Source organism: Nematolebias whitei, chromosome 15 (assembly GCF_014905685.2).
Source record: "Nematolebias whitei isolate Nwh7 chromosome 15, NemWhi1, whole genome shotgun sequence".
Lineage (NCBI taxonomy): Eukaryota > Metazoa > Chordata > Actinopteri > Cyprinodontiformes > Rivulidae > Nematolebias > Nematolebias whitei.
Window position 1 is genome coordinate 33,744,489 of NC_056512.1, and position 15,714 is coordinate 33,760,202.

At 37.4% G+C, this 15,714-nt stretch overlaps 1 protein-coding gene across 1 annotated transcript in view; it reads right to left on the reverse strand.

Moving 5' to 3' along the window:
• Positions 1-15,714, reverse strand: part of baiap2a (BAR/IMD domain containing adaptor protein 2a) — a 66,161-nt gene that overhangs the window by 13,885 nt on the left and 36,562 nt on the right. The window contains exons 4-6 of the mRNA XM_037689032.1: positions 15,022-15,083; positions 12,683-12,754; positions 6,376-6,513 (exon numbers count right to left, since the gene is read on the reverse strand). Of these exons, the coding sequence (XP_037544960.1) occupies positions 6,376-6,513; positions 12,683-12,754; positions 15,022-15,083 (272 nt within the window). The remainder of the gene's footprint in view (positions 1-6,375; positions 6,514-12,682; positions 12,755-15,021; positions 15,084-15,714) is intronic.

Consider the following 15,714-nt stretch of genomic DNA (forward strand, 5'->3'; position numbering starts at 1 on the left):
GCCCAAAAAAAAAAAAGGATTTTACAGCCAAGATCGTGCACATTTTGGGGCAACAAAGATTAAATGTTCCCACTGTCACCAACAGTAAATTGTTAGCGCAGACCAGCAATGTACCTATAGATCTGCTCATTTAAAGTGGCATGATCAAATACACGCGTAATCATGTGGGAAAAACAACACACAAAGTGCCTGTGCATGTGATGGTCTTCAACTGAACTCAAATGTTTAGTTCGTTATCATATAGAGACACAATCTTTAGCATATAATCCAGATTTTGAGATTAACAGCAGCAACAGCAGGTCAGGTTCTTATATTAAGCAGTTTGAAGAAGACGGTGAAGATCAAACATACAGATGACGTGAAAAATCTACATTTTGGGGGAAGGAAGACTAACTTTAATAAATCTTATTTGTAACACTCCTTTTGATATAATCTGAAAATTTTCAGAATGAGTTAGACAAGATGCGATAACAATGAAAAAATAAAATAAATAAAGAGAACAGGGACACAGTTTAGGGGTCCAAATGCTTTGGACTCGACTGTAGATAACAGTTTACCGACAGGTCAGAGCTTTAGCGAAACGTAGCTCGCCTGATTTTTGGTTGATGGATTTAAAACGTATTAAAAACATGGATATAGATGCACATTTTATTTACTTTGATGGATTAAATCTTAACGAATAAAATAAAAACGTATCCGGTGTTCTGTCATGTTCAAAGTTATTAGTGACATGACTTATAATTCCAGTAAACACGCATTCATTATGCATTAGTTTTATCGCTGCAGTAACTGAGCATTTTTTGTTCTAATTTTTTGAATGAAAATGTAAACATCAATATTGGCATAAGGCTCTACAGAAATGTCAAACTAATTTGTAGAATCTGATATTTTCCTAAATCAGTTCTTGTGGGTTGATAAATGTAACAACGCATTTCTCTTGGTGCAGCAGTGTAATCAATAGCTCCTTAAGTTTAGAGTTTTAAAAGTGTTAAAGTTAGATTAAAACAAGTTTTCCATTGCATCACAGTAAGACTGATGAAACCTATAAGGTTTGGGTTTCTCACTGCACCTATTCTAGTTCGTCTTGTGTCATCACACGGCTTGAGTGTATTTTATTTAGTAACCAGCAGAGAACACTACTTCCCATCTGACACCAAGAAGTGTTTGTTGAAAAGACAAATGAGGCTGGATTTTCTTCACTTCCTGGATTTAAGTCTATTGTCTTTGGAATTACCTTTTTTGTTATATATTCAATCCTAACGTATGTCTTTAGACTGGTATGTTTTTTTAGTTCATCATTTTTGTTGTTTTAAATCAATGTCTATGTCATCTTTTAATGTATATTTATGTAATTTCTTTACTGTATTTTTATATGAAACACTGAAATTATAAGATATTAAAACTTTTTATGAACAAAAAAAGCAACTAGCTAAAGTGCTAAGTTAAACGCATGAGCCTCCTCTCAGAAACGTGGACTTATATGACAGCAGCTTTAAAAGCTGCACAAGACGACTGTCATCACTATCTTTATCTTTCCTATGAAAAAGATAAAGATAGTGATTTTGTTTTGGTATGAGTCATACTCTATACTGCGGTGAGAATAACGATGAGGAGGGGAAAAAGGAAGAGAGAAACAAATCATGCTGAAGAACTGTCTGGCAAACACACAGCTGGACACCTTACCTATAGCGTTTGTGAATGAATCTTTGGGCACATCAAAGGAGCCGTACAGTGCAAAGACACTTTAAAAGATCACAACCGAAGCGACTGCCCTCCGTCTCTCGGGTGGAGTGACCCTTTTTGTATTTGTCGTCTCTGACTCAAAAGTCTGCTAGCCTCTGTAACACCTCTAACCTGAGCTAATAGGAACGACTCAGACAGTCTATGCTCGCCCTTTGTCAAACCAACGTAGCCTCATTCTCCCACCATTCAAAAGGTCACCAAAGTAACCCAAGACAATAAGTGCAGTGGGAAAAGCTCATGCAGACACAAGCCACCATTATCTCTAGCAGACCTCAGGTTACATCTTAGCTAGAATGACTTGTTTTGCAAAGGTTATAGATATAAATGAAGCCTACTACATGTCAGTGCAGTTCCTATCTTCAGGCTTTGACTGCTCAGCATTACCGCCTCTCTGCGTGTCTCTATACACTGACATATTCAGGACAAAATCCTAACATGGCAGCACTTCTTTTACACTGCACACCCAACACTTTTTACAGTAATTACAAGCATCGAGCTGGGAAGCTCTCGCACCATTTGAAAAGTGAAGAACACACCAGGGTTCACAGCAGCAAAACTGTTTACATGATGAATTCAAAAAGTTCAAGACAAAAACATGTTTATATGATGCCGTTTTACTGCACAGGCGCCTGTAACAAATATCACATTCCTATCTGTAATTACTCAGAGCATTCATCCTAGTCAAAATGGCAACCTTACTAGGCAAAAGTAGAAGAAAATGAAATTCCTCCAAGAAAATAAAGCCTCCAAAATTGAGACTGTAATAAAAAAAAAAAGTTTAACATATCTAAAAATCCTTAAGTTTAAATTGTAATGACTAAAAATGTGACATATTACTATATTTCAATTTTTGTGGTCAAAATGAACACTTTAGCTACAGAATATCTTTCATTTGATCCACTATTACCACCTACGATGTCTCAAACGCGTTTCTAGGACAAATTACATTTTTCTTTTCAAGTGGCTTTTCCACTTCCAATATCTGTAAGCACTCTTCTTTTTTTTTTACTTTTTACTTAGCTTTAATGAATTAGACGTTCCTAATGGCACTTTTACAAGTTTTCATTTTCAAATTTTACCTAGAAATATTTGGAATAGTTTTTGTTATGTTCATTATTGAAAAGAAGTAAGAGGGAGACTGTAGGAAACTAAAATGTGTGTTTTTTTTCTAATCCAAGTCGATTTCAGATATCTGTGGTATTTATTCCAGATAACCATTTATTTGTGGGTATCTGGAGCTGATATACACGGAGGGATTTTTATTTTACTGAACGATGATATGCAAAATAATTCCAGTGTTAACGGACACAAAAACAGTACTTGGGATTGCTGAAATGTTCATTCTGACTGAGAAGTATTTTTAAAAGTCTGCCTAAGTATTCCATGATTAACTGGCTTGCCGTAGTTTCCTCTTGAGATGTTAAAGCCTCTCTCTTCATGAATCCAAGCTGCTTGGGTCTGCTGTTTCTTCATCAATGCCACTCTTTGATTTAAAAATCATAACACAACTGAAAGCAACAACTATGTGTTAGGTGTGCTTTTCTTTCCCCCTCCAAATCTGAATCGTGGTGTGAAACGCAGATTGAAAGATCTTTATCAATTTTATGACACCAGGCTGAAGAAAATAAGCTAATTAAACATCTTGCAGCATTAATTCTTATGGAGTTTTACTTTGCCTGAGCTCTTATTAACATCCTTTGCAATACAAAAGAGTTTATCTTGATGAGACCCCTTTCTATAGTACCTTGGTACCCTTCATTGAACTACATAATACAATGATTAGCATTTCTGCAGACTTCATCCATTCATGTGGAAGTGTCTCAAGGCAGAGGAGAGCAGGGAAGGAAGAAAAGGCAAACACGTAGATGATGAGAGGCAAGGTTCAATCAGATTCAGTCTTTCTATGAAGCCAGACTGCACTCAGACTTCTACTTTTAATGAAAAAAAAAAGTTAAAAGTTCTCATCTTTTGAAGTCGAACAAATGTGCTGAGGATGAGAACGCTGCCCTCGTCTCTGCAGCTTTGACTGCCTGAAAGAGACCATCTCTTTGTGCACACGATAAAACTGCACAGCCCGTTACAATCCGAGCTCCTTCTCTAGGTGGACGACTGTCATTGTGAAGCACAGGTCTCGTGGGAGTGCAGGGCTCTCGCTCAGTCTTTGTGGAGCTGTGGGCTCAGGCACACACGAGTTGACGTTTTCTCTCACACGCCCACAGCCGTGATATGATCAGTGAAAGTGAGCAGGCTGAAAATGAGAAAGGGAGATTGATTTTTTCTTTTTCCTGCTAACAGACTGTAAATTATGAATCCACAGCTCTGCACAGATGGGTCCAACTGATCAGTCATACACGCTCAGCAAGAGTGTGAGGCAACTTTAATGTATGTTCGAAATGATGTTAAACGTGTCTATTAAAATGAAGTCTCTTCAGCCAAGAACTGGCAAAGAAATGCCAACTATATGGACTTGCACCAATGGTAGGATAGCAAGTGGAAAATCTTGTGCTTAGACAAATCTTGCGACGGTCTCCTGAAACTCTTTAATATGAAGGAACATCACTAACACATCTGCATGACTCCAAATAAAACAAATCACGAGTACAGGTAACACAAACATCCCAGTACTTCAGGATGTAAAAAATGCCTCCAGTTGGTTTTCAACTCTACAAGGATCTCGGCTACAACCTGAACCAACTTTGAATTTTGTGAAATTAATCATTTACATGGATGTTTTCTTTGAGCAAGCAATGGTTAAGCTTTTACAAACGGTTCCTGGGGAATAGTTTAACAACAGAAACTAAAATGATCTTTTTTTTCTGCTCAGATTTCTTTTAGTCCCATTTTTCCTCCAAATATAGTGATTGAGGCGTTATTGACGTCACAGTTGCAACAATTGCACTCATCATTGCCTATCAGTCAGGTAAAAATCACAGGTAAGCATCAACTCACTCCTTTGAACTGATTTACCGATGCGAGATCTACAGTCTGAGCTTCCATTCAAGATTTGCTTTATGCTCGACCGGACTCCTGAGCACAGCGCCCAACTGGACGCCTTATGATGACACTTAATACAGAAACTCGTCAAGACATTTCTGACACAATGGAACGAACTTGATGTGACGCAGCAGTCAGATCAATCCACGCTGCCATACCACGGCAGACAGGAGGAGGTAGATGCGTGTGTGTGTCTTTGGGTTTGTGTGCTTGACAGCATGTAAACTGAGTGGACAGAGTAGGTGCTCCTTGATGTGGAAACTGAGCACCAAAGAACCCGTCTATAATGAGAAAACTCGAGAAAAGTTTGTATCCTGACATTGTGGTGAAGCTTCTCAGTCATTTACGTCATTATCAATCCAGTAAACGGTAAAAAAAACAAAAACAAAAAAAAACTAGACTTCTATTCTAAAGCTAAAGAAGTTTTCAGCTTCAGAATAGAAGTCCAGTTGTTTGTTTTTCCCTTTTTTTTGTTGGTTTGTACCTGACATTTTGGTCTACCTGACACTGCTGAATGCACTTCACAGAGAGCAGACAGCAGCACAGCAATAACCCTGCAAGCCTTGACCTGTTAGTTTTGCAGTCCCAATTCCAGCTTCCTGTAAGCTTGATTGACATTTTCTCCCATTTTCTTTTTCACTTCAGTAACAAGACTTGGTAATAAGAACAAACAAGTTAAACAAAAGTAACAAAAGTGAAGCCTCAAGAGTGTGAGACAATGCAGATACCCAATTTCCCCAATCAGGTAGGTGGTCATGTGATGAAAACTAAATGTGACAAAGCCAGTAATGTTCGGTGGAGGCTCATTACGAAGGGTTTGTTTCACCTGAAGGGCTTGTCATCGGTTGGTTTGTTATATAAATGATCCCTCATCATAGCACAGAACACTTGATTTCTTATGTACATTTGTCTTTCAGTGTAAAATTCAGACATCTTGAAAATTTGTTAGCAATTTGAGTTACTGGCCGCTTACTTTACTTACTGGTTGCCTTTATGCAAGATCTTTTTAGTTTCCCTTTTAAACAGCAACACGTTTTTTTTTTTAAATAAGTCAGATACGGAGAGATTTTATACATCTGTCTGAAGCAGATTAGTGTCGCTTCAAATTTACCACTTTGGGTAACTGAGTTAACAGTTTTATGTATACCTACACTGAAAATGCACCTTCAGCACTTACGATTTGTTTTATGTACAGTGTGTTTGTGTGGAAGCTGTGTAAATGTAATAAGGATTGTTGAGGGCGCACAATTCATAACCAAAGCGCCATAATTTGCTTTCCCACTAAGGACACCTTGCCACCTCTGCCTCCACCATCTTGCTTCTGTGCTTTTAGCTTCAGAACAAAAGTCAGATCTTTGTTTTCCCCCCACCAAGACTCGCATCCAATCATCTACAAAAAAATTGCAAACTCTACAAAACCTGGGACTATGGACACAAGCAGAGCAACAATATAACAACAGAGTACATTTATTGAAGTGCTACTCGAGTTTTTCTAGTTCCACACAGAATATTTCTAATTCTTAACTTCTAAATCTACTGTGAATTAGATATGGCACGAATTGCTGGTGTAAGTGAATGAAGGAGAATAAGTAAACAGTAATTTCATTCTCTAAGAAAAAAACTCAGCATGAGGCTCACCTGCATCTCCTTGTCTCCATACTTTGAAGGGTTTTTGCTGCCTTGGCTCTTCCTTCGCAGCTTCTTTAGTTCCCCCTGGCACTTTTCTAGGCTCTCCCCTTTGTTCTTGTTTTCCATTTGGTATTTCTTCAAGGCAGCCTGTGTGCAAAAATAAGGAGTAAAATATAAACTAGAAAGTTCCTGAAGAAACTTTGACGGGGACTGCCAGGCCGATTTAAAATTGTTGATTTGACAAATTAATATGTGTTGGGGTTCGCTCTCAGCTACTACTATACCAAATTTCAGCCGAATCGCTCTGAAAATGACCGAGTTGTAGTATTTTTCTCTTTTAGCTAAGGTGGCCATCTTGGATATTTGATTTACATTAGGAATGTATAACAAGTCGCTCTCAGCTACAACCAAACTAAATATCAGCTCAATATATTGAAGAATGATTGAGTTAGTCAATTTTGTGTTTGCTGAGGTAACGGTGGCAGCCATCTTGAATCGAAATGGCACCAAACAATCAGTTCTAGACATTTATCTGATGATTACTTTCTGTGAGTTTAAAACATATCCAACAGCGAGTTTGTTTTCTTCAGGGACATCTACATTGCAAGTCATGTGACTTGACAGCAGTAGTGTGAGGAGTGTTACAAAATAAAATGCGTCACCATGGTAACTACGATTGCCAATAAAAGTAATAGCCCTCATCTAGAGATTGAGCTGGTCACTTTGATATAACTTTTGTGGGGGTACACATTGTGGTTTGGACCACATTAACAGTGACGGAACAAAAATAAATAAACACTTAGAATAATAGTGCCTTCCATGTATTGCAACGGCAGTCCCCAATAAATAAAAAAACATTTTAAAAAGGACCACAGTTGAAAGTTTGCATTGAAGAAAGGTGAGTAAATTTTAACTTATAAAAGTTGTCAGTCAAATCCCAGCTCATAAACAACTTATAGATTAAACCTAAATCCTTACAGAGTGAATATATATACTTTCTGAAATGTTGGGATATTTATTCAAAAACAACGTCGATGTTATACATTTTGTTACAAAGTTCTGGTGCAAGACAATCGGATGCTACTTTAACACTGACCAAAAATCTAACACAGAAAAGTTTGTGTTGCTGCCCTGATGAAGCAGAGCTGATTGATATTAAAAAGGTGGTTTTAATAGTGTGGAGGATTATTGCACATCAGCACTTGATCAAGAAGCACTTTGCCTCCGTTATTGTACCTTAGACGACCCTCAAAATACCTTCTTAAATTATTGAAATGTTTATATTTATATTAATCTAAACAAAATCCAGATTGGTTAAAAAAATTTTTAGGTTTGTTTTGTCAACACTGCTTGCGAGACCGTCTCTTCAAACATCCGCTGCTACTGACGAGGCTACTTGATGTAGCTTCAGATGATTTTCATCCCAAAGTGAGCAATCAGAAATCAGTCGTAGCCGTCCAAAGGAGACTAAAATAAACATGAAATTTGTGACAAATCTTAATTAAATAGCACAATCCTTTCATTTTATTAATTTAATTTGCTTTATTATTTATTTATCAGGAAAGGAAACAACTTTGTTTCCTTGGCTTTAGCAGCTCTGTTGCTATGGTAACCGTGTCTGGTGCGAGAAAGCTCATATGGTCTCTGTGCGAGGCAAAATTGGAAGAGAAGTGCTTATGAACGGGGTTCAAAACCCACATTTGCATACTGCATGAAAATGAGAACATAAGCAGGTATTCTCAGGGCATTCTGAAAAAGCAGCAGAAAATAAGCTGCTGCTGCCATCGAGAGACTTTCAGCATCACAGACGATGTGTTGGGATTTTACAGCAGAGATGGGTGTTCTGGTCTGCAGGTCTGAGATGGACAAAAAAGAACTAAATTGAAAAAAGTTCACAAGCAGTAATTTTTCCAACAAGGGCATTTTATGTTTGCCTACTAATTAGTATATTTCAGTTAGCTGCCTTCTTGAAATATGCGTCTAAAACGAACCAAATCAAGCGTTCACACCTTTATCAGCTTTGTGACTCAATGAAAATAGCAGCGAATGACTCATTCTTTCAATTTCCTCATACCCTGAGATAAAACGATAAACTAACATTGGTTGTTGCTCCATTATTGCAGCTGAATTTCAACTGACAGGAAAGAAAGGCTTCAACATAATTGTGAATTTTAATGAAACTTTCAGAGAAGTTGGATGAACACCGTATCTACAAATGATTAACATTTGGAGTCAATCAACAAAGTTCATGCTCAATAATCCAAGTAAAAATTCCAACAAAGTTAAGTCAGGTCCTCTGGTTTTCATGGTTTTTTGCATTGAAATGTTTCACCCTTCATCCAAAGGACTTCATCAGTCTGAGGAGCCACAACAAACTCAGTCCCATAAGTGTTACACTCGCATAGTGGATCAACCAGTTTTATGGTGATAAGATGATTTCTGGAGTCCGCCCTCTCCCCCCATCAACTCCTCTGAGGCAGCCATAGCCAAAAAGGTTCAAACCATTTGGAGTCGATCCAATTAATTGGCTTCCACAGCAAATCAACATTAAACAACACTTAAATGAATATAACCCAGTCAAGTTTAGTATTTTACCTTCTTTTGTGGCACCATGATTTATTGTTTTATAACACTACTTTTATTTTAACTGCATTTTTACTGTAGTATATTATTATTGTTATTGTTGTCTGTACTTTATATGTTCTGTCCGGAACAGGTCTCTCTTGTAAATGAGTCCTCGTGGATCAGTGAGACTAGCTTGTATAAATAAAGGTTGAATGAATGAAAAGTTTACACAAATAAATACATATAGATAAATAAATGTTGATGAAGTAAAAGCTGAGGCATTCACAACATATCCTCTGCATCTGATGATATTGCATAAGGTGGTGCATACTAGGGATGCACGATATTATCGGCATGGTATCGGTATCGGTCGATATTGGCATTAAAGTTAAATATCATTCAATCAAAATAGCTCACTGATATAAAAGACGCTGTTTTTGTAGTGACAAGGATGTCTGCAGCCCAACGTGATGACGTCACGCGCGCCTACCTGATCTGATCACAACGGAGAGGAAGAAATCAAAATGTCGGCGGTGTGCAAGTTTTTTTTCCATTGAGGATATTGAATTCTGAAGATTCTTGGACTATCCTTGCTACATCGTCCACAGTCGGAGATATTTTTCTGACGTAGCCTTACCCGAATTACAAGCCGTTGTTTCCTACGTCTTCGAGAAGCTAACAGTCGATAGCGCTTGGTGAGTTTTTCCACAGACATTTGGACGTCGTGTTAGCCCCATTGTCTTATGGCACAAAGGATAGACAAAAAAAAATTGAACTTAAAAAGGTTGTCCTTCATGCACATAAATGCAGAGGATCCCACACTGCGGCTAGGAACCCGGAACAAGCCTCCACAAATGAGACAGCATCGCAGGTGACTAATACTAATAAATAAAATGTAATACTTTGCATTTAATACAAGCTAAAGTGCCGTGCATATGACTGTTAATGAATATATGTCACCAGCTCTTACAGCTGTTTTTGTACATTTTTGTAGCAAATAAGCTTAAATAAGAGGGCTATGTTCTGACAAAGGGAAGTATACAAAAAATATTGGTACTGGTATCGGTTACCGGCCAAATCATTTTTAACATATCGGCCAAAAATCCAATATCGTGCATCCGGAATGCATACCATTTGAAATTGGTCTAAAACACAAGCACGAAAGGCAGCAGGTGATCTACATTCCTTTGAGGAATGCTATGCCTTTAAATTATTTAAGCAACCTTGTTTTCGTTTTTCTGCTCGTTGTGAATTTGATGTCACCTTTTGACTGAGTTTTATTGTTTCTGTCGGCGCTCAGTGTGAGGTCACACGAGTCAGGGCTGCATGTGATCATCAACACAAGGCCTTTAGAGGACAGGTGAAGACATTAACACCACACAGACCCCACAGGTGAGTGCATGGTAAAGCTAGAAATGTGAGTTCTGCTTAAGGTTTTTAGTTAAAAAAACCTCTTGCCCTTATAGAAAATCCTGCATTGAGCAGAAGAGGGAAGACGGTTGGATTTTATAAAAACTTTGTTCTTTGTTTTTGTGGTCAAAGTGTGCAAACAAGAGGATAGTCTGAATCCCCTTCTTCTGTAACAACTGAACCTCGGAGTCAAAACACTGAAGTCTGTGGACTCTGACCTTCATACCAAGAAACTGAACCACCGTCTGCTCCAACAAGATGAGAAGTGTGCTGCCTAAATCTTATTAGAATCAGAAAGGTCAGTTTGGGTTTAAGCCCTCATTCTGACCTCTGTGCAATGCCTGACACTTTCTGTAATCTTGTGAGCACCATCTTACGGTGGCCGGGAGGTGTAAATGAACAACATTTCAAAAAAGACAACAAAACAACATTTGAAAAAACAGAATTGAATGTGAAAAAATGGAATTATATTAAGCTAAAGTGGAAGTGACTGGAAACACATTTGAAAAAATGGAATTACATTTGAAAAAAAAAACAGAATTACATTAAGCCAAAGTGGAAGTGGCCAAAGCGGAAGTGGTCGAAATCATGTTTGAAAAAACTGAATTACATTTGAAAAAAGGAATTACATTTGAAAAAATGGAATTATATTAAGCTAAAGTGGAAGAGACTGGAAACACATTTGAAAAAAAAATGGAATTACATTTGAAAAAATGGAATTACATTATAGCATGGTGGCGCAACTGGTAGAGCTGCTGCCTCTCAGCGAGCAGGTCCCTGGTTCAAACCCCGGTCCAGGGGCCTTTCTGGGTGGAGTTTGCATGTTCTCTCCATGCATGCGTGGGTTTTCTCCGGGTACTCCGGTTTCCTCCCACAGTCCAAAAACATGCATGTTAGGCTGATTGGTAACTCTAAATTGTCCCTAGGTGTGAGTGAGAGAGTGAATGTTTGTTTGTCTCTATGTGGCCCTGTGATGGACTTGCGACCCATCCAGGGTGTACCCCGCCCCTCGCACAGTGATTGCTGGACATGGGCACCAGCGACCCCCGTGACCCAAAATGGAATAAGCGGGTAAAGAAAATGGATGGATGGATGGATGGAATTACATTATGCCAAAGCGGAAGTGGCCAAAGCGGAAGTGGTCGGAATCACATTCGAAAAATCTGAATTACATTTGAAAAAAATAAATAAACGTAACTAATAAATAAAGTAAAAAAAAAAAAAAAAAATTAAAAAAATCACTAAAAACAAACCCCATCACTTCTGGTTTTGCTTAATGTAATTCCATTTTTTTTTTTTTTTTCAAATGTAAATTTGTTTTTCCCAAATGTAATTCCGGCCACTTCCGCTTAGGCTTAATGCAATTCTTTTTTTTTTTTCTAATGTAATTCCGTTTTTTCCAAATGGAATTCTGTTTTTTCAAATGTAATTCTATTTTTTATAAATGTGTTTTCATTGTTTTGCTTGTGTTTTTTTAAATGTAATTCTGTTTTTTCAAATGCTGTTCATTTACACCTCATGGCCACTGTACCATCTTGACAGAAACGTGTAGCAGATTATTCTCCTAACCCAGGACAACTCAGCAAAAAACTAATCTGCTATATTTTTTCAGCATGTGCTAAAATTTGTTCTGAAACTAAGTGACTGCAATTGTTGCTGTGATGGATCAGAAAAAAATGCAGTCATACAAAATCAAGAACAAAAATATTTTGGAAACTGTAGATGTTTTTATGTTTAAATATACTTGTTCAGAAAATAAAAACGCATTTAATGTGTCGATTACTTGGAGTTTACAGGACGTTCGATTTAATCTGAACTTGATCCTAATTTACTGATACAGTACATATGTTAAATCAGAAAATGCTTTTCTCAATTTAATATAAAAATATTACACTAAATGTGTGAGTAGCTGTGAGCTACAGCAGCTTTTATTATAATTTTTTTTCTTTCAACAAAACAATAAAATAATGTCAACATTATCCCATCCCCCAAAACAACGCACAGCAGAAGTGCTGTACACTTGGGCTGCAGCCCACTCATTCTAAAGATATCACACGTAGACCCACTCTGCAGCTCTTACACACGCTCTACAAGGGGCTTATTATAATCAGTCTACCCCTGATGGTTTATTAGATGTGAAATGCTGCAGAAACTGATTTTAAAGCAGATCTCAACACTTAACACAGCTTCACAGCCATGTCTGAGATCACTTTATTTCACATTGCTTCAAATGATTTGATGCAACATCACATGCATTTATTAACATAAGCTCAACAGTGTGCTTTGCAGCATACAGTAATCCTCTGATTTCAGAGACTGAGCGACAGATTCAGATACTCACAGTCAAATATCGAGCATCCAGCTCCACCTTCTTCTCAAGCTCCGAGAGCAGTTCATTGTGAAAAGACTTCAGCTGAAAAACAAAAGAATGTGTTACTCATTAAGTAACAATTGCTCACTTGCTGAGCATTTTAACAACAAATTTCTAGCCTGTGAAACTTTAACTTTGCAGATCACATATGTATTTGAATCACTGTTTAACTAATTATATATATATATATACACACACATACATACATATACACACACACACACAGTAGTCTTTGTTTATTGCGGGGTTTAGGGGACCCTTCACAAAGCTGCTGCAGCACGGAGGAGAAATGTGGGCGTGGCAGAGAGCCGCAGGAGGCAGAGAGCAGAGATCATGACAGGCTGCAGGACGGAGCTTCTCCCTGCACCTAACGATTTAGCAGGTGCTGAATCATTTAAAATAATTTATTTTAAATAAAACAATCCATGTCGCTTGTGTGGCTCATCCATCAATCAGCCAAATGTGTGTCATGTCCAATCTTATTTTGAAAAACCACGAAAGGGTCCATTAAAGTCGAACCGCAAAGTAGCGAGGGACTACTGTATATACATATTTCTGAAGATTTTTTTTTTATCATTATGTGGTCGGCTGACACTTTTTCAGTGTACTAACTTGATAAAAAAATTTTTTTAATTTAATCAAGTTTTCAAAAAATCTTTTCATCCAGTTATTAGATTTAATTAATTATTGATTATATTTTGTATTTAGCCACATTTTGAATTGAGTGAAATTTCTGCTAAAATTTTGATCTGGATTTGTGTGATATATTGTTGTGTATTGATGAGAATATAATCCCACCAGAGCTTTTACGTGAGTTCTGGGATGTGTCCAACTGCACAGAGACTCTCACTTTTTAAACTTTGAGACTGTCCATTTCTTCATCCAAATCTTTGGACATGAATGCAGAAAGATCTAGGATTTGTTTTATAATTTCATCGTTACGTTTGTTAAGTAACAAGAACAGCCTTAGAAGATTTGACTCAAAGAGAACAGTACAATCCCATAAAAAACTGGACCTTTACAGTAGAAAATGAAAATTCTCAAAGCTAAAACTTTTGCTCACCTTCACACCAATGATCAGACGAGGATTCACGTTTAAAGTTTAAAACAACTTTACATACAAAGTGGATTACAAATGTTTTATTAAGGTTAATCATTTGTATTTCAGTTAGTTAAATTAAAATCAAAAGGGACTGTTCAGAATTTTTAGCTGTTAAAACCTATTTCAGTTACATTTTGGCTGAAACTAAACTTTTTCCATGTTACTATGAACTGTGGACTTCTATTAGCACGAGGCCCCCGCTTCATGTTTGCACAGGTCCTTGTAGCAATGTTGCAAAAGCATTTCCAGGTTTCATTTTACAGATCAGATTAATTCATGTTGTCACTGAGTAACAATGAGCAGACTACACTAACATCAGCTAACCTACTTACTGAACACGTGAACATGATTTGTTTTCCTTTTGTTTTGATCAAATCCCTGACATTTTATTTTAGACATGTATGGTGGACAGAAACAGACGCAGTATAGATTCATGCAAAACATGTTCCCGACCTAGGAGTGTCAAACTCGCTTACCAAAAGGAGCCCAAATTTAAAAACTATCTGAGCCATGGGCCACTTTCGGCTGATATATAAACTCGAGTCAGATACCCAATATATTTTCTTGGTCGCAGGTTCACGAACAAGAATTTGATGCATCTCACTTGACGTTCCGTTACTCTTTCCACATCGGAATCAATACTGATAGAATGACCCAGCCTTTTTTCTGGCTTCAAACTGAGCCAGCTGGCAAGAGAAGTCTATACTAGATGCATTTATCAGTTGTTTTTTTTAAGAAAATTTAGAAGAGATATAATATTTTACATTTAACTATCATCTTGTGGGACCAGATTTCGCCTGTGGCTCGAGTTTGACAGTCACATGACGATACAATCTGCAAGTTTTCTGCTATATTTAATATTTCATAAAATAAAAAGTGGCTCGACTAACCTAGCAGACTCGTTTTGCTCAACTTATAAAGAAACAATTTAGTTGCAGTTCTTCCGTTTGTGTTTAAATAAGCTCACTTTGTGTGCTTATTCAGTTTATAATCATTTAAACGCCATTTATCTTCCTGAACTGAGGAGCTTAGAGAAACTGGTGCCACGACTGAGCAAACTGTTCCAGGAACATCGTGAAGCAGAGCCACATAATTGAACTGAATTGGGCACTGTTATTGCACCTTGTTCTGTTTGAAAAGAACTTGAATATAACAGATCTTTGTTAAATCGCACACCCAAAGAACCATTCAAGATTAGAATACCAACCATCTCCTCTAGCTGCACTTGGATCTGTCTGTGGACCTCAGCCATCTGGAACAGCACATCCCCTTCACAGAGAGACATGGAGAAAACACATGAATACTCTATAACACAAGCAGAAAGCTGCAAGGAGGAAGAAAACTAGAGAAACAAACATGAAACATTGAAAGCAAGAGAGGAAAAAAAACCTGAGAAAAGCCCAACTAGTAACTTAAAAAGCAAATACAACAAGCACTTTGTATCTGGGACAATGAGGAACATGATGGAAGTGTTTATGAGATGATAAGTGTAACAAAGTAAAATGGAGATAATGTAGTAAAAAAAAAAAAAAAAAAGGCAGAACACGCAGGATTTTCAAATGTGGGCAAACTCATGGAGATATAACCAACTATAACTTAACAGGTCAAAGATTAGTCTAATATATATATATATATATAAAAAAATCAGGTACGACCCAAAATGACAAAGAGTGGTCATGCAGCTAGTATTTTAGTTTTAATACCTACAGTCTCCCTCTTCTGAATTTGCAGTGCATTGTCAAGAAAAAGGAACACAAAAAGCACATTGAGCGAAGGACACGTACAAGTAGAGACCTGGTGGAAAGACTGAGCAATCCAAACAGACAGAAACATGACGGACAATTCTCTGACCAGAAAGTCCAAAGCCCCGTTGGCTTCATTTTGAGACATTGTGCACAAC